The following is a 24591-nucleotide window of genomic DNA, read 5'->3' on the forward strand; positions in this document are numbered from 1 at the left end:
GTATTCGTTTGTGTATGTACGTATGTATGTATGTGTGTGAGAAAGAGAGAGAGAGAGAAAGAGGCTGCACTTAGCTTAATTAGTTTTCCGCTCTTTTGCTTAACTCTTTTAATGCCGAACTACGATGCCAGAATATTTCTACGTTATTTATGTTTTATATTGTGCAGCAAAAAAAAATATATAAATGTGTGTGTGTGTGTGTGTTTAGATTTATACATTTCTGAATATATTTTATTGACACATTGTTATATACATTTGCATAAATTTTATCGACGTATTATAATTTAGATATACAAGATGTTCCAGTTTCTTTTTCCCCCCACGATATTTTTGCCCAGCATACTTTACGAATAAAAATTAGTAGAGAATGTCGTATGAACGTGGGTTTTTTTTAAATGACAAATTAAAAAGTTGTAATAAACAATAGGAAATGTTAATGACTGTTGTTGTCTGTTACGTTGACTCAGCATAAAAATACTTTGACTATTTCTGTGTGAATATGCAACTGTAATATATTTGGATCTTACTTTTAACCTTAAAGATTAACTGCAGTCTTCTTTAAATTTTCTATTAAGTAAATTGCAGCTAGAATTGATAGGTGATAATGTATTATTATTTCGTCAATATTTGTGAATCTAATTAGATGATTGTCTAATAAATTATACAGTATTTAGTATGGTAATGGTTGAATAACTATTACCCTTAACAAGGGATAGGTTGAGAAGAACCAATTTCTTAATCCTTAAGGTCAAGTATACTATTTTCGAATATTTTTTATTTTCGGGGATCACAATTTAGTGATTAGAATTTATTTGAGTATTTTTTATTATTTACTATTTTAATTTTTAATTTTAATCATAGAAGTAGAAATTTGTATTTTTTCTAGACTATAATTAAGTGCAGAAAAAGCGTTATTTAAGATTTTTTTTACTGGTAGACCACAAGTTAGACTGGTTAAGATTTTATATAAATAATTTATTTTTAAATCTAACGTAGGAGTAATGGGTACAACTTCTGATTGTAAAACAAGAAAAGAAAAAAAAGAAGTACGATAGGAATGTATTCTGGTAATATTTGTTCTTGATTTTTTTACGAGGATTAAGGGGTTAAGAAGAAAGGGTCAAAGGTCGAGAATATTTCGACTGGCTTCGTAAAAGCAATAATAAAAAAATAATCGATATAAGACACAACGTTTAATTATTTTATATTATTTCGACTAATCATTCTTGCGTTTCGACATTTCTATATATATATTCCTACATTATAATTTATTATAAATATTTTTTCTCTTGTATATTTAGATTTCTTAAAATGAACTCAAAGGAAATACAATAACACGTTGTACTACGTATTATGCATATGTATGTGCATACCGTCGTTTTATTCATTAGCTACGCTCATTAAGCAAACTTATCAGGTGGACGTTCTCATTCGTTCGTGTTATTTTAATGATCAGCATAGTTTAACATATACAATTCTGCTGATTCATACAATATTGATTTAAATTTTCCCGCGGAAAGTCACTTATCGTTGAAATGCATATCGGGTAAATAATATCGAAAAATATGTCGGTAAATTACCGACCGATAATTATCTTTCTTTTCTTTTTTTCAACTTTGATAAATAATTTCATTTCTTTTGTTGAAACTTTTTTAAACTTACATTTTATTAACTAGGATGTAATTTATTTCTCATTCATTTTTAAACGTCTCATTTATGCAATTAAAGAGGAAGATAGTACACGTGGATAAAAACAAAACTGAAAGAAAAGTTGGCTGAGAGTTCTGTTGGTTTATAGGTGTATAAAAAAAAAAAGATGGAAATGCGGGAAAATAAGTATTTTTTTTTTCCTTTCACTTTCATACACGCACACGCGTATTAAACTTATACGATTTATCTTACTTCTCGATATTATCTTTTTTAATGAGACATAAAGATGTTTAAATATAAATGCGCGCGCGTGTGTGTATGTTTATTTGCATGAATATTAACACGAGTCAAAATTACAAGTGTAAAATGAATGATGATAATAAAACAATCATCGCATACCTTTCATATTCGTCATACGAGTAATCATAGGTCACAGGTGCAAAAACTTTGCACAAGATACAAATATCAAGATATTTATCGTACTTATTACAATGAAAGGGGGCATCGTTTATCGTCATTCGTCTCGTTTGTCGGTCGAATATCTTGATAACACATAACATAGTTATATTTTTATTTGCGACTGAACGTTGATAAGAAAATATCAATTTGAATGCAAAATAACATTTATGGTAAAAGAGATTCAACTCTAACAATAAATCAATTACACAATTTACACGAACATCAATTATATTATCAAATAAAATTATATCTAAACGTATATCTCTCCCTAGATTATCCGAAGACATAAACAATCATAATTGAGTGGCTGTAAAGGAAAGATGTAGAAGTTATATATTTTTTTAAATTGAGATAAACGTCTAACTACTAACTGTCTAGTTTGTATTTTTTTTTATTTGTATCCCTTACCTTTTCATCCATTCAATTGAGAGGTAAGACCTAACTCTCGAAAAAATAGCCTATTTATCACGTTCTTTCTTAGACAATTTAATTATATAGTTCTAGTATAAATTTCAAGTGAATCGGTCATGAACTGTTGAAGTTTTGCAGAACAATGTTCTCGATGTATGTTTCACTTTGTTAATCTTGCAATAGAAAAATTTATGAATGTGTTGAAAATGTATATAATGAAATACATCTAAACGAATTTTGCCTTGTACTTATCATATTCTTATAAAAAAAAATGCTCAAAATAGGCTATCTTCTCGAGCATTAGAGTAGTCTTATCCCATAAGACTATTTTTTTTAAAACATTCTTGATTATACATATATTACATACCTGATTATACATATTCGATATAAGCATTACACGTATTATCATACAACTGTACACTTGATTTTTGCATAATTCCTAGATTATTCCTAGATAATCCCTTGATGTTATTAGCAAATCTATTCGTAGCTTTGATAAGTACCACTCCTTCTATTTTTATCACTCTTTCTTATATCTTTTTATTTCAATCGTTGTCGTCGTCGCCCTCATCCTCCTCCTCCTCCACCTCCACCTCTTCATTCCCCTACACTTAGCTCTTAGTCCCAGCTTGATCGTTCCCCCAGTCGAGATGACCCGAACATTCTGGTAAATGGAGCAGAGCAGAAGGAAGTCAAGAGTCGAATGGCTTACATGTGGGTTATCTTATCGAGATCTTTCGAACGAGGTCGTAAAAATCGAAACTACCGAGAGCAAGTACTCTTCCGGTGATGGTATTGGGAATAGAAGAGTGGAGAAGAAATAGATGGGAGAAAGAAGAAGAGGAGATGGTGGAGTCAAAGGGGAGTAGAGAGGTCATATCTTTCCTGAGAAACACTTTACATGCTCGTCGTTTTAATTTCTTCGTTTTTTCTTTTTTTTCTATCGTAACAAGTTCAAAATTCACGATGATTGATAAGAAAATCTATTATTGGCATTTTTCTTTTTTATTTGTTATTCTTATTATTTAATTGTAATATCAAAATGGAAACTTTCTCTCTCTCTCTCTCTCTTTTTTTTTTTATTATTTTTATATTAAAATATATGTGACTTTTAAACTTGGAAACGTAGAATAAAATACAGAAATTACATAATATTCTTTCTCTTTTTTTTTTCGTAAGGAGGAGTAAACCGTAGCGATAATTTTGACGTAAACGGTACCAGAAATGTATTTGTTATCTCAATAAGAGAAAGAGAGAAAAAGTGAGAAAGGGAGTGAAAGGAGAGGAGGGAAAGCAGTGTTTATTTGAACAGAACCGACAGAAAAATCATTCAATAAAATATTTTCTTTGGTCGCGTTCATTAAAATGCGTATCGTTTAGTTTTATTCATCTGTATTTTTGTCTTTTTACTTTTTTTATTACGTTCTTAGTTTTTTCTTCACTTATTGTTAGCTAACAGTTTTTTTCTGTTTATTTAAATATCGAAAAAAGCACAAGATAACGAGTCCGAGGTAGAATCGAAGAAACGCTTTGGATTTCTTTTGTGAAATCACATTGAAGACTAAGGTGCGACATCATACATATACACAGTTATTGTTTTATTCATCGGTACGTTTATGTGTATACGTGTATTTAAATAAGTGTGTCTACCTGTCTCCACTTCCCTTCCCTTCTTCTCTTTTTACAGAACTTTAATCCTTTGAGATTTTCACACTAAAGTAGAGTTAACGAGACCACCCTGCATCCTATTTCAACCCCTTTCGTTCATTAAAACACGCAACCATTTATACCGTTTTAATGGCGTCATGAGCCTCTGGTATATTTATAGACTCTTTTTTTTGCGATGATATTAATTAAGCGAATAATTCCTCTAATATTACAATAATCTTCATCGAAAATTCAAAATTTGTCGTTTACGTATAATTTATAAAATTTTTTTAGAAAATATTCTCTCTCTGTTCTATTCGTAATTATAAATTATTAATTGTATTAGTACAGTTTCTCTATATACCAGATTTGTATAATATATAGTAGCATGACAAACACAGTGTTTACTGTCAGAGTGGGAGTGCTTAGGGGACTAACCACACTAATTACCTTTCCCTTGATGCAGATACTATGTACATCGTTCTCCCTCTCTCTCTCTCTTCCTCTTCTCTGTATGCCCGTCCGTCTGTCTGTCTGTCTGTGTCTATCTTTCTCTGCGGAGTCGGTAAACCATCGGACAAGGCTGCTGTCTGATTCAATTATTCGAGCTTGTAAATACCGCAACCTCTCGGACAATGAACAACCAACGCAGATTCCTGCGATTTGACAGTGGTTTGGTCGTCAAAGAGATATACGATAATCGCGTCTGCCTGTTTGTTTATTTTTATGTCTGCGCGTATTTCTGATTATAGTATTTTTCCTTAAAAATATTATCTAAATTTTAAGAAAGAAGATATGAATTAATTACGAATAATCTATGTGATTAGAAATGCTGGAAGTGATTATTAATATTTTCTTTTTCAAACGATTCTTATAGATTAATAAGATGGACGATATACAAGATGGCCTCCTAAAAGTTTCCAGGTTATTTAAAGAAATTCTTTTTTCGAGACTTTCTTACAAATAAGTTAATTTTAGTTGAGATTGTGAAATTACAAACCTTTCCTACGAGTAAAATAATCACAATCATAATCTTAAAAAGTCATCGGAAAGAATAATAATTGATTATTAAAATCACGTAAAAACTTTGAATCTATCAAGAAACTAGAAAGCACGTGTTAAAGTTTAAACGTAGAAAATTGATAAAGAGAGAGAGAGAGAGTGAGAGAGAATAAAAATAAAAATCGTTATCATTTTCCAAGAACATTGAACGATAAAGTATAATTACGACATATATGTTGCATTATATTTTGTATATAAGTACAAAGTTTAAGTCTGGTAAAAAAGTCGAAGATAAGGAAGACGTTCTCTGTAACTCTTTACAACAACAGCAGTTGGCTCAGTGGTCTAGGGGTATGATTCTCGCTTTGGGTGCGAGAGGTCCCGGGTTCAAATCCCGGCTGAGCCCAGCTCGATTTTTTTTTCCTTTCTCCGACTGCTGACTAACCGTATCAACTTGTAAGAAATAGCATAGTAGTAGAAGGGGATCAAGCGGAATAATCTTTCACTTTTGTCAGCAGATTTGCTCGCTCGATGTGATGACATGATGTTCATTGTTCGATCTTTTCAAACCGGCTCAGTGATATTTTTCTTATTTTTGTAAATCTTCTTTTTAAAATATAATTTTATTTTCCTTTTTCTCCAATCTCTTTACATATATAAGTATAAACTTTATTATAAAAGACTTAACCCAGCTTAAATAATTATTGAAATAGCATGCTGTCGGAGGTAGATCTCATTATCATTCTTGCGTTGTATTACAATATTGAGTAACTTAATTGCGTCTACAATATAAAGTTTTTGAAAATTTGTTGCATAAAGACTATTTGTTATATTAGAGATTTAACAAAACAAAAGTATAGAAAAAAAACATTTGGAGAACTCTGATTTTGTCATGGAAGATGAATAATTGAGGCGTGACGAAACCGTTTTGGCATTTAAGGATGTTTTCAGCTTCATCCAGACATTACAGGCTATCCATTATTGAGTTGTCAATATTTAAATAATTAACATAATAGTTTCTAGTTACTCTAAGGAAGAAGTGATGTTCGCTTTTTCGTAAAATCTATAATTACCGACTTTCTTTATAGTCAGTTGTTGCAATTCTGCTTGAAGTTGTACGTGCACGCATAACTGATCGTCTTGGCTCAGTGGTCTAGGGGTATGATTCTCGCTTTGGGTGCGAGAGGTCCCGGGTTCAAATCCCGGCTGAGCCCGACTTTTTTTTTCGTACATTTTTTTTTCTCATTTTATAATTTTTTTGTTTTGCATAAATAGTGAACTATAATTTTTTTTCTTTTGTTTTTTACATTTTTACAAATCTATTATATATAATTATATAAAACAATTTTAATTTTGAAATGAAAGTAAAGTTTTCCTTTACTTATATAATTTCACGATTTGAAAAAAAAATATAAGCTTAAAAATTATTTTTTAAAAAGAGTAGTTGATTTTTATAATAGCATCAAAAAACTTATAGCATTTGTATATATTATTTATATATATATATATATTATTTATACGTACTATAATTTTTATATTCAATTCAGTAATCATTTTGATTGATCTTGCATAAAGATAGTATTTTTCATTAAAACAAATTTGATATAAGAGTTGGTAGGTTGTTGTTAGGTTTCGAAAATTATTATAATTAAAGTGTATTTTCGTGTGATTTTAGACCCAGTGCCATGGCGGCTGAGGATGGAATGCTAAGTGGTGGCTTTGGTTCGAAATTGAAGTGTCCAACCCCAATTTCACGTTTGAGAGTGGAAAAAATCGAGGGTGGTCTAATGGTGGCTGGAGTTGTAATAGCGGCGAACTGCCAGATTGCTCTTCCGGCATTTGGATTCCTTTTCATGCTCGTCGGCGCTGTGCTTACTGGTTCGTATTTTATTATATTTACTTTTATTTATCCTCATTATCCACATATCCTTTTTTTATTTTATTTTTCGTCTTTTTTTCTAATTAAAATTTTATATAAGTTAAAAATATTTCGTAAAACCAAATATCTGTAAATCTTAAATATGCCTGACGATAAATTTTAATTCATCTTTTATATTTGTTAAAAATTAATTACAAGCATTGTGTGTGTGTGTGAGAAAACTTACAATTAATCCAACCATGTAATCGCAACAATCCTGTAATCTTAAATCTTTTATCAGCCATTTTCGAGGTAACACGTCCTATTTAATATTCTACAAGTTGAAGCGATTGCAATATGCATTCAAAACTATTAAATTATGAGATCTCAAAACGTCGTTTCTCGAACGTTGTAAATAGAAATCGGAAGGAAATGAAAAAAACATTTTTTTCAATGGGTTGGATATTTGGGATGAACGAACGAACGAGACGGCTGCCACGAATCGGTGAAATGGGGCGTGACGTATATTTGACGTATATTTTTGAAGAAAGATAAGAACATATCTATTGGGTTGGCAACTAAGTGATTGCGGATTTTGTGGTTGACAACTAAACGAGTGCGGTTACTTTAACAAAAACCTATATATTTACCTATATATTTACAGGGGGGAGGAAGGGACATGAGATTCTTTATAATTTTAAATTTATTTTAATAATTTCTTCTTCTTCATAATTTCTTTATAAATATATATATGTACGTAAGTACTTATTTATACAAAGAGATAGAGAAATATATAGATAGATAGATAAAAAGAAAGAGAAAGAAAGAGAGGTCCCCCGAGGACCTGTGGGTTTTTATTAAAGTAACCATACTTGTTTAGTTGCCAACCAAAAAATCCGCAATCACTTAGTTGCCAACCCAATAACTTTTGTTGGGTTGTCATTGACTGTCACAAACATGGGCAAATATCGAAGGACCGCTTTTATTTCTGGACATTATCGATCGATAATGTATTACCGACCGATTCGGAATTCGATATTTTCTGTATTAGACATTTTTCATTAATTTTCTTTGTCTTTTTAATTAGTAAATAGAAATAAACAAGTCAATAATATTGATTATTTGGTACAGTTTAGACCAAATATTTCTTAACGATTTTCAGAATTAATAAGTTTTTTTTTTTTTGAGGTTACAATAAGACTTATAGTTTCATTAATTAAACTTGGACTTTTATAATCTGAATAAAGAATTAATTTAACAGTTTAGAAAAAAGAATAATAGATATATAAAAATGACTTCAGAACTTTATACCGATCCAGTAAGAATATAAATTGAGTTTAATCCAGATTAGAGAACCTATCGAGTCGACTGAATTCCAATATGTGTATACAGACATTACGTATATATAATAGCTACCATAGATAAGCTTTCGTTATAGATGCATTAGATATATTGGATGCAACTTTAGAGAAAGAGAGAGAGAGAGGGAAAAAGGTATATGGCTTCATAGTAGAAATGAATAATCCGTTTGTACAGGAGACTGTATAGCAAGTCATAAGGGGGCTTCCTATCCAATGGTAATGCGTAATACACATATATCACTGATAGGATGTATGTATACGTACGTAAATTACAGCATTGATCCGCTTTCTGCTCGAGTTTGTCAGTTCGGATTCAATCACGTGTAGTCGACACATGTTTCACAATTGACATTATATCTCTATAGTTGGAATATTAACTAATATCAAATAAAAGTATATTGAGTATTTTTTTTTATTTATTCCTTATATATTTACTTCTTAATAAAATTCTTTCTTTTAAAATTCGAAGAAATAATTTTTAAGCATAAGAAAAATAAAAATGGCGTCGCACGTTTCGTAGAACATGAACAAAAATGGCGGCCATGGGAGAAGATACCCGACTGGGAAGAGTACATTGACCCTAGTAACAGAGTTGCTTCAACTTTGGTGGTATGATAGATAGGAGGAAAAGGGCTGTGTGTTCTTTCTCTGTCGCACTTTCACTCTGAGGCAACAGCTGGTCGTTTTACATCGTTGTCTTTGTCGTCGTCGTCGTTTGGTGCTCTGGGATATGGCCCTCATTTCGTTCCGTTGTTTCTTGCCGGTCGATTTATCAAAACCGGCTTCTTCTCTTCCTTCCATAATTTTATTCTTTCTTTCTTTCTTTCTTTCTTTCTTTATCCAGTTCTCTCTGTTTTTTTCTAACACTCTCTCTCTTTTCTTCGGATGCTCGAGACCGGTCCTATTATTACAGCTACCACATATTTTCTCTTGAATATCTTCACTCATTGTCAATGTGAAAGTGAAGTTCGCATGATTTCTTTTAAATTGTCTTTTATAAATCTTATCCACGTTGTGCGTGTTTATTTAATTGATAAATTGTACAAATAAATAATTCATTGGAAAATAAAAAATAATTTAAATGAATGATCAATTGAATAAATTAACACCGAAGGTGAACCGATCTTTATCAGATTGAAAACAAAATTCTCTAGGCTTGTTATTTTGCAATATGAAATTAAGGAAATAGTCTTAAAAAGTTTCGAAAGGAAATAACTGATTTTGAAAATAATCTAGAAACTATTAGCTTACTCCGAATCCTAAAATTATCTCGTATTTGATTATTAATTTAAATTAAATATAATTTAATTCTAATAGAATTATTTGTTTCTAGCCGCCTCGTATCGTGGCCCAGGTGAAGACGAGGATAAGGACTCGTATGCTGCTCGCATAGCCTTCACCGGAAACTCTCGTATCCTTGGGCCGATATGCATCATCGTTGGCGCACTTATGCTTGCTCTAGGTGTACTACTTTGCATGTTGACGAGACGTGCGAGAAAAAGAGAACGCAGAGTGGGCTTCCACTGTCCTTTACATGGGGATTTCTACCCTCTCAGTCCTGTTCAGAGTGTTAAGATGCTTGGTAAGTAACCTGCAACATCATTCTTTTTTATATTATTATTTATTAATTATTTGAAGATAACAAAAAATCACTATATCGTATTTTGTTGTCGTTAACAAGTGTCCAATGCGATTGAATTACGTTTACAGAAACATTCGAACTAAATTAGAAAGACTGACAAATTTATTTCTTCCTTTTTTCGGTTTCACTTTTTCTTTTTGTTGTTAAGTTTGATTAGGGCAAAGGTAAACATTAATTGGAAGCTTATACAAAAGTCGGCCATTAATTTGAATGATTGTTATCGTTGTAAACGTTGAAAACCCACCAACCCACCCACCTTGTCTTCTAAATTTATCTTTTCCGCATTGGTATTAACCTCTAATATATATGCATTTATATGTATGTGTGTGTTTATCGTCGTCTGTACTCTCACGCAACAGGTCAGCGTTCTCAGTTCGTTTTATAATGTATAAGTTCCCTTTTAATACGCAGTTAAGGCAGAAACGAACGACTATTTTGACCTACTTTCCCATCGTTTCTCTCATCGTTCCGACACACAGATAAAGAGAGAAAGAAGATAACAGAACGGTCGTACATTCTCTAATCATTTTTTTCTCACGATCATATAATTTGTATTGTAATAATTTTCTCTCTTTCTCTATCTCTTTTATTTTTTATTTCACTTCGAATCTAACTGATTTTTTCAAATTAATTTATAAACAAAAAATGAAACATACATACACACATATACATTCAGAATTGAACAGCTAATTATTATAACAATTGTCTTCTTATTCGATATAATTATTTTTTATTACGGATAAGATAATTTATAGAAATTTTGTTTTGTTTTCCGTTAATTAGGCGAATTATAGGAATACGGAAATTAGGAATAAAAAAAAGAGACGAGAAGCCGCTCATTGGCATGTCTGCCATATACATATGTGCTATATCGGCTTGCTGGTAACGCTCTAGTTTGTGCCAATTGCTCCGAATTCAGGACGAGACTTGGTTGCTTCTATCCGAGGGTAGCTAACTGAATTGTCGGTATTCAGGCTAATACGAGTCTATCAAATTATTCCCCGACTCTGCATCGTAACGCTTCCATCTTTCTTTCTCTCTTTCTCTCGTTTCTTACCTTGTTTGTTGAAATAAAACCATGAGAGAGAAGATCTACTTTTTCTCTCTTAATCTTATTTGTTACGAAAGTTGTTCAGAATACAACAACAAAAAATATTACGAGTTACTTGTAATTTCATCCTTTTTTTGTTTCGCAATAATCTGTTTTATCGACGATTATTAATGACGAATATATTGGAGTAACCAAAACTTGATCGATAAAAAAAAATACGATACATGAATTATTATATTTTTTTAACTTTCGAAAAACAAAATTTAGTAAAGAAAAAGGATCTCTTTCATGATTACATATATTTCTCTCTGCAGTACATAATAAGAAAGATTATTCCAGTTATTGTTCGTACGTATAAAAGGATTCGAAAGTCTGCGTTTTTTTTGCGTTTACAAAAAAAGTAAGAAGAGATAAAAAGGAAAATAAGCAAGGGAGAACAAAAGGGTTGAGGAAGAGAGACTAATGGTGTTGGTTTCGTCTTTTAAATTCGGCCTTCCCGGATTGGATCGTTTTCCATACCTTTTGTAGGCTCCACTTTCCCTCTCCTTCTCAACTCTTCCTTCCTACCCCTCATCTCTTCTCATCTCTTCTCATCACCTCTTCCCTCGAGCTTAGTATATTTTTTCTTTCTTTTTCAACAATTTTCTACATGCAAGTGGCATTTTACTGTGTGATCGTTGACGACAGTCGCAACTACGTATACGCAGTATTTCAACTGTACAATAAGGGAGAGAGCTCTCAAGGACAAGTTTGTCGTCGCTTTGAAATGAAGCAGACGACATCTTGTTTTTTGTTTCTTTTTCTTTTACTTTTCTTTCTCCAGCTGCAAGTCTTCTCACCGTTTCTTTCCTCCCACCCCCGCCATCCACTTTCCACCTCCCACCTGCCTCTTCTTATCTCGGAATTGTATTTCCGGCGTTCGCTATTAAAGCCAAAAGGATGCGATAAAAGTTGCGATACGATAGAGTAAAATACATAAGGTAAAATGTTTATGTGAAATTGTGAAATAAAAAAAAAAAAGAAAAGAAAAAAGAAATAGAAGAAAATAAAAAGAATTGCGAGAAAGAACGATATTACTGAACGGGAAAATGTCGTTTGCTGATACAAACTTGATAAAAACGATAAGATCTATAATTTTTCTTTTCTTTTCTTTTCTTTTCTTTTGTTCATTCGTTTGTACAGGTTATATTTAATTTCGTCTCCATTTTCTTTTTTAACCGGTCGATTTGTTAAAAACCGTTACGCCGCCTCCATTTTGTTCGGTCACCCATTCGAATTTAAATGATTCCAAGAAACGTTTTATCGATCTTCTTACTCGGAAATATAAAATAAACGAATCATGATACGAATATAGAGAAAAGTCATTTGTTTTTCAATTGTCAATCATTCAGGATATTACTGGTTTTTCCTATCGAAACATCCGGAGGTTTGAAACGTGTGCAGAAATTCGTGGCAATGATGCGCTACAACGATAAAGACCAATTATTCTCATTGAGGGTGCGAATACGAAATAAACGTTCTACTTATCGTCGATTCTTACGTAATCATGATAAGTGTCTTTTCATCATAACCTACACATTTATACCTACGCGTACCTATATACGCATACACGTTGAACAATGCATTTCATTAAAATACTCAATCACTCAGCTAACTGGTTGGTCATCATCAGAACAAAACACACGTACACGCGTGCCTATTGAAATGTTTCTCATAATTCATCGTATCATTTTATTCGATATAAATAGTACATATAAAATATTCTCAGATGATATACAGGAAATTATATAATAAATTACACGTTATTCTAATTAGTTAATTTAGCATTCTTTTTTTTCTCAAAGTATTAAGATCAATAAGTGTATCGTAATCTGTAAAGTATCCTTAGGTAATTTTAAAAATCAATTATTCGAGTACATAATTGTTTTGGCTTACAGTTAGTCTTGTATTACAATCTGAAAAAAAAAGTATGTCGCCTAAAAAGTCTCGAGAATCTTTTAATTAAGTACTCTTAATCATTGTACACCAATTAAGAAGACGCTAATTGATATCTTTGAAGAAGATCAGATTGTAGTTTAAGTTGTAAAAAAAATAGAAAATTTCGATAATTGTATTTGCAAATGACTACTCACAAAATTCTAATCCATCTTATTTCCTGCATACATAAAAAAGATCTTATATATTTTCTATAAACCCAGAACTATAAAACTTGTAGAGTTCTGTGGGGGTCCTTAAACGGGTTTATTTTTAAATAAAAAAAAATTAAAAAGAAAAATAGTTAAGCATCTAAAAATGACATATAAGTATTAGAAAAAGATCATTTGACTCGTAACATCCCTTAGCTCGTAACTATAACGAGAAGGACGAAAGGATTCGTGAACGTCAGAGCACTTGCACTCAGAAACGAACTGGGTCGACCCAACCACCCTTTGAGGTCCATGACATCTGTTGCCCTCGATCCACAACCCCTCTCTTTTATCCCTCATACCCTCCCATCCCTCATTCCTCATCCCTCCAACTCGTCCACTCTCCAATTCCCTTTACACCCTTTCTCTTCTCTTCGAAGACGATGCGGAGCCTCAACTAACGTCATTAAGACGTCTTTTCGTCGAGGCTTAAATCGTCTTTTCGTTTCTCAGCTAATTTCCACTCTTGTTATGATAAAGAAAGGAAAAGTTTGTTGAAGATTATTTTTTCAAACGAGATGATCGTTTCAAAGAAAATTTGAATAAATCAAATATGACGAATCTGTGTTCCACGAGAGAACGTTTTCTATTTTTAATCCGATCTATAAATTACCAAATACATTAATCAAAGTTTTGTATATTATAAATAAAAGTTATATCATTTCATTTCGATTGATTACGCGTTTTTAATATTGTTGTTACTACTATGAATCGAATGAAACGTTAAATATAGAATTTTTATTTGTATATTGTTTGAATTACTAACTTTTAGTTAAAATATTTGATCAGCAACCTAGTACGTAAAATATTTTTTGTCTTTTTATATATAATTTTAATTCACTGGCCAAAAAAAGAAATGATTCATCACTGGATTAGATCATGCTATGAGTCAAATAGATGATTGATAAGTCGAAGACTATCGTGAAATTTAATCTGCTTTTGATGAGAGACCCAGAAATCTCAAGATTGAAAAAAGAAGAAAAAAAAAGAAGGGAGAAAGAAAGAAAGAAACAAGAAAAGGAGAAAAATCTTCATTTGGAGATCTTGAAATCTTGAAATCTTTCTTGAAATCTTTCTTGAAATCATTTCCCAATGGAGACCAGAGACCTGGTCCTTCTTTTTTTCTTTTCTTCCTTTACCTTTCTTTTAGCGAGGCTATTGTTCGAGTTTCTTTCCTCAAGATTGGACTCAGCCATTGTCTATCCGTTTCACTTTTAAATATCTTTTTGCTGAGGATTCCCTTCGAGACTATCTTTGAAAGATGCTGAAGCTTTCGTTAACGTCTTCAATAAAAATTGCAAATTTCAACCGAATGAATCGAATTTGATGAGTTACCTCTAACGCATTTTTAAAAATACATATTTCATTACGATATTTAAAATAAATTTAATAAATCTATTTAGCTACTAGTAATTTGTCTCTAAACAAAGTATTTATTAGATATAAATTACGTAGATCTCGTTAGAAAACAAGAAGTTTCAGATACTTTGAAAGTTAAACTTATACTCGGTGATGTTTGACGTGTTGTTTTTAAAAGATAGCATGGATTTAACTGCATTGGATCTTGTTAAATTTATTTTTAAGTCAAACAAAGGAATTTAATTCTTCAAGATCAATCAAATTCAAAAGAATTATTATGCTCAATTGTTGATCAAATCGCTTGGACAATCTCGAACATTAATTTTCTTGTTGCATAACTTCTTTTTTACTTTTGATTGTTATGCTTATATTTTGTTATTTGTTGTGTAATTGCAGGAATTTCAGGAAAGAGTGCCAGCGGATGGCCGAGGATACCCTGTTTGAAAAGTCGTACGATGAGTAAGACTGGTGCAAATGGTACGCACGTTGGTCCACCACAATGTCCACATTCTGTGTTAAGCAGTACAAGAAGTTCGGTAAGCAGTTCGCCATTGAGTCCATGTCCGACGCCGATGCCATTCCTCGTAACTTCCGGTTCCGTCAGGTAAATCAATCATTTCCATTAATCGACCCTATTACCCATTTTAGAAATTCAATTATAATAACTTATTATCTAAAAACACAAAAGTCTTCATCAAATTATGACATTCACGATATATTTACTCAATTTGATTTAAAAAATTAATTATTAATTACCCTGCGACGAATATTTTATATTTTCAAAAAGAATTGTTATTAATTTAAAATGACATTTTAGGTAAAGCTGAAAATATGTTTTTTTTTGTTTTTTTAAACAAATGAATAAACAGACGAAAGTGATATCAATGATTTTCCGCTGCTTAATACTGAAACGATATCAGTTCTTAGGAGAACCAACTGTTCTAAAAATATCAACCCCAAGTGAATGCATAATTGATAAGATTCTATATCCAGCTAAGAAACGATCAGAAAACTGGTATTATTGCCTGTAGAATTGGCTCTCTTCTACCAATCCAACCACCACATCCTATTTTTCTTTCTTTTCTTCTTTTCCTACTGAGGGATGACAATAGAAACATCCTAATTGTGTAGTTACCTATTCCTAACAATAACGTTCTTATATGTATCCGTAATCGATTTTCGATTGTATTATTTTCCTTTAATATATTCTATCGAAATATAACATCGTTTCTCAAACTATGATACGTGTATCATTTAATGGTACATTACGTTATTTTTGATGGTGCAATTTTTATAGAAAATATTTGGATATTACATGTAACAATTAATTCAGTATCTTGATATTAAATTGCATCAAAGTCACCATCTTTTTACCGTCAAAGAATTCGGCAGTTATTAGAAAAAGATACACCAAAATATTGAAAACTATTTCGAAGCATATAACAAATGTATGATTATTTTATAAATAAATAATAAATTTGCGCTTAAAAGATACCGAATTAATTGCTACGCTTAATAATTAAAATATATATATATATTAAAAATATATTTGATTCTTCGAGACTATAAACATTTCATTTGGGATGTATCGATTTTAAATCAGAGAAATGCTTTTACGAAATACTACACATATATTTTTGGATTTTTATTTATGTGATAGAAAATTGGGAAAGTTTGAGAATCCCTGATCTATAACAGTGTATCCCTACGTCGAAGTAAAGATATTACATCCTAGAAAATATCGAACATATGCGCCATTTTCCTCTAACCATTTTTTATTTTATTTCCGAACATAACCGAAATATTTTCGATATTTGATTTACAAAGAAATTGATCATATATATATATATACTGGATTGGGTCGAAAGATTTTTAAGTGGTTTTTATAATTATTTCTTTTTATATGAACCTTTTTTTATTAAGCTCTCTACTAATCTGAATGAATCAATAAACAGAAAAAAGTTTGGAATATAAGAAGAAGAAAAAAAATTGTAAAAATCACTCGGTAATTGTTGACCTGCCCCGTATTTTAAAAATAGAAATTCTAAATTGATATCAGAACGATCATGGGTGGTTAATCCAAGTCCCGTGTTCCAGCAGTGGCATGGTGCAAAGTGTTGGGGCCAATTTGTCGCCGGACCAAACATTCGGATCGATTCGGTCGCTTTCAGTGACAAGAGAAGTCGCAAGTTTTCCGTTATCGCGGACACCTACGCCACCCCCGCAACACAGGTAGGCAAGAAAGAGAGATAGTAGTTGGATATTTTTATTATTTATTTTTTTCCCAGTTGTAATGGGTTTTGACGTCGTATAAATGTAGTAATAACGTATGTTATTTTACTGGACAAAAATAACATTTTCATTTAATCTCTTTCTATCGTAGATATAATACTTTTGAATATTTGTAAATTTATTACTATAATATATATGTGTGTGTGTATGTGTGTCAAATAGATAAAATTATACTGAAAGCAACAGAACTTTTAATGATCCAAATTTGAGAAAAATTTAGTTTGAAAATTTGTAGAAAAAAAAGAAATATGAACTTTATTTTATCAAGTATTTTGTTATTATTATTATTATTATTATTATTATTATTATTATTACTTTTAATATAATATATAATATAGCTAGTAAAATATGATTGATATTATTTTTAATCTTCTATAATTTATAAATTTAAAATAGGACTATTGTTAACAGAATAAAAATCACAATTATTATGAGACTACGTATAAAATTCGTCTAATAAATATAATCTAGAGATATAAGCTTAGGATTTCTATATAACTAAATTAAAATAATATCAGAATACATACATACACACACACACGCGCGCGCGTACAAATAATTTTCAATTGGATCAAATTTCAATTAGATCACTGAACCCCGTACGTAAAAGTAATATTAACCTTATACCGCTACGCCATTGACAAATTTCTACCCACATTAATAATTTTTAACCTTTTCAACGAATTCATTAAAATTTATCGATAACGAATCACCGCTGACCTTTGTTAACCGTCAAATTAACCTTAGACATTTATATTGCGAAAACATTTGTACAGGCCATCGATGCTGGCTAATAACGAGGAACTTGTTGGCGTTGGTAGTCCATTGAGAGAGGCCTCACCGAGACCGGAAGTGCGTGTAGTCGCACCAGCCCATCGACCTCCGTCCGGGCTTGCTGTTGTTCAGTCAATGACAACGACAAACAACATAGTCGCACCAAATATGATGACGACTTTAACGACAACGACGACAACTACGACAACAATGACAACTTCTACGTCGTCGTCATCGTCGACGACGACAACGACGACGGCAACAGGAACAGCCATTACGAATCGTAAATCGGTGAGCATACTACTTCCGGAACACACAAGTGGATGACCCCAACAACATGGCTTTGTGCATCGCTGCGACGACGATCCCCTACCGATTTAAGATACTAACAGGGGAAAGGGTTTTAAAAAAAGGACGAGGAGGAAGAGGAGGAAGAGGAGGAGGAGAAGGAGGAGAAGGAGGAGGAGGAGGCAGTGGTGGAGGGGGAAGATGAAAGACGAGTCACAAAGAGAGAAGAGAGAAGAGAGAATAACGAACCCGAACTTATCTCCCTCTTCCTTTTACTCTCACTCTCTTCTTCTCTCTCTCTCTCTCTCTCTCTCTCTTTCTCTCTCTCCCTCCCCTTCTTTTTCTCTTTCTCTTCTCCGGACTTTTTTCTTTTAACTCCTCCGTACCACTCGTCCTCCTACGTTAGAACATTATCGAGAAACCCGTCGTAGCTATATACGCTCGTGTTCCCTATTTAAAAAAAAGAAATAAAGAGAGAGATAAAGATTAAGAGAAAGAGAGAGAGAGAGAGAGAGATCATTCCGAGCTCTAATGCTGAACTACAAAAGTTTAGAAAAAATAGAGAGAAACAAGATTGAAGATGAAAATATGTGAAAACTAAGATAGATAAATAGAGGGAGAAGGAGAGAAAGTGGGAGAGAGAGAGAGAGAGAGAGTGAAAGGAAGAGAAAAAAAATAGATCAATTCAATCAAAGAGAGACAAAGATAGAGAGAACGAAGCCATCGTGCTCTCAACCGTGTGTTTTATTCGACGGCTCCGTTGTCTCGTTCCTGGATCTCTGCCATGACGTAGACAAAGGCGAGCAAAGTTCCGGACGATACAAACGTTTATTCCTAATATTATAGAGATTTTAGAAAAACAATATGGAGGAAGAAGGAAAACTAATACAAATGGGATGATTGAATCGATCAAGGATAGAGAATTATTATCCTTTATTTTTTAGTTTCTTTTTCTTCTTGTTTTGTGAAATGAATACTATAAACGTTCGCCATTATTATTTTATTTTGTATTTCACATCAGTCAAATCGATTTCTATTGGTTGATAATCGTGCCGATTATTTTCAAAAAAATGGCGTTCGCGATGCAGGACGGACAAATTTTTTGTAAAAAAATAGTTTGATAATCACTGGGAGACATTTTCTTTTGTTGTTCTTATCGACGGGGGTCAACGGTCATGTCGAATCTTTCGAAACGATGGTGCTCAATGCATGGCATTTAAAAATGATAAATTATATTTATATTTTAATATGGTTGAGGTGGATTTTATCGCAAATTCATAGAGGAAAAACAATTATTGATGGTGTTTGAATGTAATTAATTAATATCATTAGATTTTTCTCTCTGATAGCAAATATTAATTGATCGTATAAATGTGATTAAAATGAGACAAAATTAATACAAATGTTAAGATACACAAAATAATTATAGAAATGAAAGAAAAAGGAACGAGTGAAAGAGACACGGTACGAAATAGAGTTGGTATTAAAAAATAAGAAGAAAAAATAAAACTACGAAATATATTCCTTGACAATCCGCCTATCGCAAATTTTAGCCTATGTGAGACCCGAATTTTGCTGATTTATATACTCTCTTCGACATGAGTTTAATGTATAGATAATTATAAATATATTATAAATATACACGTACAGGGTGTTTATCCAAAACATACATATGATAAATTCAGGTTAGTGTTCTAATCGTTTTTTAGGTTATGAAAAGTAGAATTAAACGAACAAAGCCTTCACAAAAGTTACTTATTTGATAGCTTATAATATATTAATGTACAGGAAAGACCTCGAAAAGTTCCTAGATGGATAAAAATAAAAATAAAATGTTGTAGATAATTTTAAAAATCAATTGCTATTCTTTCTTGAGACTTTTTAAGATCATTTTTTTCATATTTCCAAACTAACAAGCCTAACAACGAATCCTAAAGAGTCTCGAGAAAAAAAGTAATGATTGATTTTTAAAATTCCCCTAGAAATGTTTGTTCTTGTCGCGCCTAGAAACTTTTCAGGAGTTCCCCTGTGGAATTTTTTTCTTTGCAATTAACCAAAAAAAGATAACAAGACACGGACACGATTTACACGGTTTTAGAAGATTTTTTAATACGCGCGAGATTGATTGATTTGTTTTTTTTTTTTATATATACATTAAACATCCCGAATTTATTACGAAATATTTAGAACTTGTTATAAATAGCATCTTCTCCATTTTTTACTTCGAAATAGTTCGCTGAAAGAATGAAAAAGAAAGAAATTTGTCTGACAATTGTCGAGGAATGAAAAAATAAGATTAAAAAAAAAGAAAGGAAGAAAGAAAAGAGAAGAAGAAAAATGCAAAATGATTTCTTGAGTGTTTGACATTCCACAGTAAAAATTTCATATAAGTACGACAATCAGTCATACGAGAATTTTAAACCTACCTTAGATGGGAAAAGAGAAAAGTAGAGGGAGAGAGAAAGAGAGAGAGATAGAGAGAGAAAGAGAAAAGAAATAAAAACAGAATTACCCAATCTTTTAGAACACATAGAACAAAAATGAAAAGTAAAGAGAGAAAAAAATAGAAAAAAATAAGTGAGAGAAAGAGATAGACAAAGAAAGAAGAAACACGTAAAACTTAACCAAAGAATAATAGCAAGAATTACGTTTCTTTCTTCGACGATAAAACTCGAATAAATCAATCATAGTGTCTCGACAAATTATTTTCTTATTGTTAGTATTATAATAATATTATTATTATCATCATTAACAAGCAAGCTTCTTTATCGAAAAAGACATACGATCTTTTTTTTTCCCGGTTATTTCAAACTAACAAAGAAAAAAAAATGACAAAATCAAATCGAATAAAATGAAATAAAAAATTAATAACATTTTAATAAAAATTGATAAACGTAGAGACACGTTTAAAAAAATCATATAGGAGCATGATAAAAATATGATAAATGTGATAAAGACGCGATTGATAGGGTGATTGATTTAGAGAAAGAAAAAAAAACTTAATTTACTTAATATTTAAGCGTCTAGATGTTCGATAACAAAGAGAGAAAGAGAGAAAAGGAAGTAAAATAAAGATCGAATAAATACACACGCATACGCATACAAACACATGCATACATACATACATTTACACATGAGTACACAAAATTTGTTCTTCTCTTTGAATAAAAATTACAAAAATATATAAAAAAAAAATACAATGAACATCGTTAAAATGCCTGTGGCATGACGGTATATTACCGACAAAGATCTCGATGGAATTGACGATAAGAGAGGAAGAAGATAAAGAGAAAGAGAGAAAGAAAAATAGAGATAGAAATAGAGATAGAATTGCATTTGTTAAGAAAACTTTTTTTTTAATGATCATTATACCGAAGGTGCTCTACGAAACGGTGCTTGATCGAATAATTAAAACAGCAATCATTGCGTGGGGGTAAAATGATAGAACAGAAAGAAAGAGAGAGAGAGAGAGAAACACACACAAATTAAGAAAAAAAAGGAAAAGAAAATGAAAAAATTGACCGAAATGATTGTCATTATCGTAGAATTTCTCGTGGGCGCTAATATCGTAGCTTGTAAGAGAATTTAAAGTAAATTTTAAGATTAAAATTACTATATCGTACTCATAATTCGTTCAGCCTGCTCGTTCGTCATTTTGTTTCATTGTTTTTTCTTTTCTTTATTTTTTACTTTTGTTGTATTTCTTTCTTCTCCGATACTAAATCCCTAATTTGTATTTCAACAATTATTATTGTTGCCTAAAAACTTGTCTAGTTTTATAATCGGAAAACAAAAAATGTAATTACAACGATACGCGATATAAAAAGATAAGCCGAATTCTTTAAACTAATTAATTAATATTAATAAAAATGAGATTATATTAAAATATAAAAATAATTTACAATCGAGCAGGCAGTCAGGATTTTGAAATAAGACTCTAGTCTTGTAAATAAATAAGTAAGAGAGAGAGAGAGAAAGGTGGTATCACGTAACACTTTGTATGGATGTATTACTAATTGGCGAAGAAAATGGGTAGAAGGAGAGGAGCATGAACAAAAAAAAGCGATATATACTATGAAAAGTTCGTTTAAAAAATCTCGAATTGCTATAAGGTAAAAAAAAAAATAAAAAAGATAAAAAAAAAAAGAAAAAGATATACACGTTCGAGGAGTGTATATGTGGACGGTCGTTTGACATTTAAAAATACATATATCAATTTATAAACTGGACCATCAGCCGCGTACGTTTCAATCGGAAATTACGGGGATGGAGATACTCTGGTTTCTGATATATAATCGACAATATATTTATATTTATTATGAACGGTCTATATATATATGGTATCCATACCGATATTCGTACGTAGCTCATTCGGTAGTGATGATTCTTCGTGCTCTATTAGTATAAAAATTATAATGATGATAACGACGATGAGGATGATTATGAGAATGATTGTAATTAAAATCAATAAGGAAACAAAAAAAAAAATAAAAAGAAAAGAAATAGGACGAAATAAGAAGAAGAAGTAATTTGGTCCACCGTGAGGAATCCATAAAAGAGAAATTCGTAGCGTATCGTTATCGACACAGCTTGCAAGAATTGTTCTTGCGTAGAGAAAGTGTGTGCCAAAAATGTGAGAGGTATTTTCTTCTTTTCTTTCTTTTTTTTTTTTCTTTTTTTACGTATAGTCGATCATACGAAAAAAAAAAAAACAATTGATAATTCTATTTTCTCCTATTTTCTTTCCTTTAAAAAACACAAAAAAAAGAAACTATTCTAATCGTTATAATTTTGAGATATTTAAATATTAGGAAAAAAGAAATGATTTTAATCTTAATCTTTTTTTCTTTTTTTTTAATAACATCCGTTTTCATCAATTTTATCAATTTTATCTTATTCGTTATTTTATTTTACGGGAGGCGATTAAATGGGGAAAAGAAAGGAATAGAAATTTTTATTCTATAGATGTATTTTTTTCTTTTCATTTTTTAATTGCAGAGGAGTTGTGATAGTAAGAGTAGATTCGTATGTATAAGCTTAAGACTATGTAAGAGATTATTTACAGATTAAACCAATTGTGATGATTTACACACCCGTAAAAAGCGTTTTGTGAAATATGACACATTCGAATCGCACGCCATCCGTTTGGATTAACGACATCATGTTCGCCGATAAAAAAGACTTATTGTTAAAGAATGGCAATTATTCACGTACATGTGCTACTTATATACATGTATAAATACTATATATACACACACACACACACGCGTACGCATAGATAAGACGAAAAAAGAAGGAAAATGAGACGAGTTTAAAATGGAATAGTCCACAAACGAAATACACTCATAGTTTGTAATATGTATAATAATAATAATAATAATAATAATAATTTTAATAATAATAATAATAATGTAATCTCTTTTTGATATAGCCTAGACCAACAAAAAAATGAATAAAAAAGTAAAAAAAAAAGATACGAAAAACTACAAAAATATAAGAAATAGGAAAATAAGACGATCGATGGATTTTTATAGAACGTAAAGAAAAATTCGAACTATGTATAATAACGCCTACGAATAAGAATACATTTTTAAACTCGTCTTAATTTTTCTTCTCTTTGGAAAATATGACAAAAGACATTTTAAAATAAAAAAAGAAAAAAGAATAATAAGAATAATAAGAATAATAAGAAAAGATTACCGCGTGAAAAATTTAAGCGAATAAAAGAAATATCGTCGCGAATAAGAAAAACAAAATGGCGGCCATGGTGCGCAGGTAGGTGACGGAGAGAAGATACTGCGCTGCGACAATATGGCTGATCAAGTATATTATTCTCAAACAACGAGACGTATAATCCTCGAATGGAAAGACTCGACCTACGTGCGAACAAGAACATATAGAGATATATAATAATAAAAATAATAACAAAAAATATATTATAACGCGATTCGTATATTAGCAGACATGTGGATGGAAAAGAGGTAGGTAAAAAAGAATAAGGAAACCGATGATGTTAACAAGAAAAAGGAATAAAAAAAAAGAAAATGAAATAGAAGAAGAAGAAGAAGAAGAAGAAAAAGATAAAAGAGGGATTAAGCGCTATTTATCCAAATCATTTTATATAGCTACCCCTTATATATATATATACATATATATAAAGAGGCTGATTACGTTTAGATTGTTCCAGCGTACTCAATACGATATTTGATATAAATGCAGTTACGATATTATTATATATTACTATATATTATTATCTATTATTATTATTATGTAAACGAATACGTTATGTTATTATTATTATTATATACTTTAATATAATGTGTGAAAAAAAAAAGAGAAAAAAACAAATTAATTGGCTATACTTTATTTGGCGCTGATCATTTCTTTCAACGAACGAGTCACGTCTCGACGAATCCTTTAACTATCACTATTAACTACTATTACTATTACTACTCTACTATTACTATTACTGCTACTACTACTACTACTACTACTACTTTATACGGCTCTATTGACAACTATTCGACGATGTATTTAAAATAACATAAATATATTCGTTCGTAAAACGTTTTGCAGCGACGAGACGTGTTACTCTTCATTCATATCTCGCG

General features: G+C 31.1%; 1 protein-coding gene, 1 long non-coding RNA gene and 2 other non-coding genes across 7 annotated transcripts in view; 3 read left to right on the forward strand and 1 right to left on the reverse strand.

Annotated features, from left to right (window-relative positions):
* LOC122526127 (mucin-5AC-like) overlaps positions 1-18200 on the forward strand; it is a 42052-nt gene extending 23852 nt beyond the window's left edge. For 3 of the 4 annotated variants that reach the window (XM_043649322.1, XM_043649325.1, XM_043649324.1), the window contains 5 exons: positions 6845-7047; positions 9722-9970; positions 15023-15230; positions 16724-16858; positions 17695-18200. In XM_043649322.1, the coding sequence (XP_043505257.1) occupies positions 6845-7047; positions 9722-9970; positions 15023-15230; positions 16724-16858; positions 17695-18019 (1120 nt within the window). In that variant the 3' untranslated portion in view covers positions 18020-18200. The remainder of the gene's footprint in view (positions 1-6844; positions 7048-9721; positions 9971-15022; positions 15231-16723; positions 16859-17694) is intronic. The other variant, XM_043649323.1, reaches the window with a different exon arrangement.
* Positions 2256-4897, reverse strand: LOC122526128. Its single transcript, XR_006305964.1, has 3 exons — positions 4618-4897; positions 2888-3184; positions 2256-2416 (listed from the first exon to the last, which is right to left on the reverse strand). It is a non-coding gene; the product is annotated as an uncharacterized LOC122526128 (long non-coding RNA).
* Trnap-ugg lies at positions 5504-5575 on the forward strand. The gene has a single exon. It is a non-coding gene; the product is annotated as a tRNA-Pro (tRNA).
* On the forward strand, positions 6312-6383 carry Trnap-ugg. The gene has a single exon. It is a non-coding gene; the product is annotated as a tRNA-Pro (tRNA).
* Positions 18201-24591: the final 6391 nt, after the last annotated feature.

This window comes from Polistes fuscatus, unplaced genomic scaffold (assembly GCF_010416935.1).
Source record: "Polistes fuscatus isolate 324 unplaced genomic scaffold, CU_Pfus_HIC Scaffold10, whole genome shotgun sequence".
Classification (NCBI taxonomy): domain Eukaryota; kingdom Metazoa; phylum Arthropoda; class Insecta; order Hymenoptera; family Vespidae; genus Polistes; species Polistes fuscatus.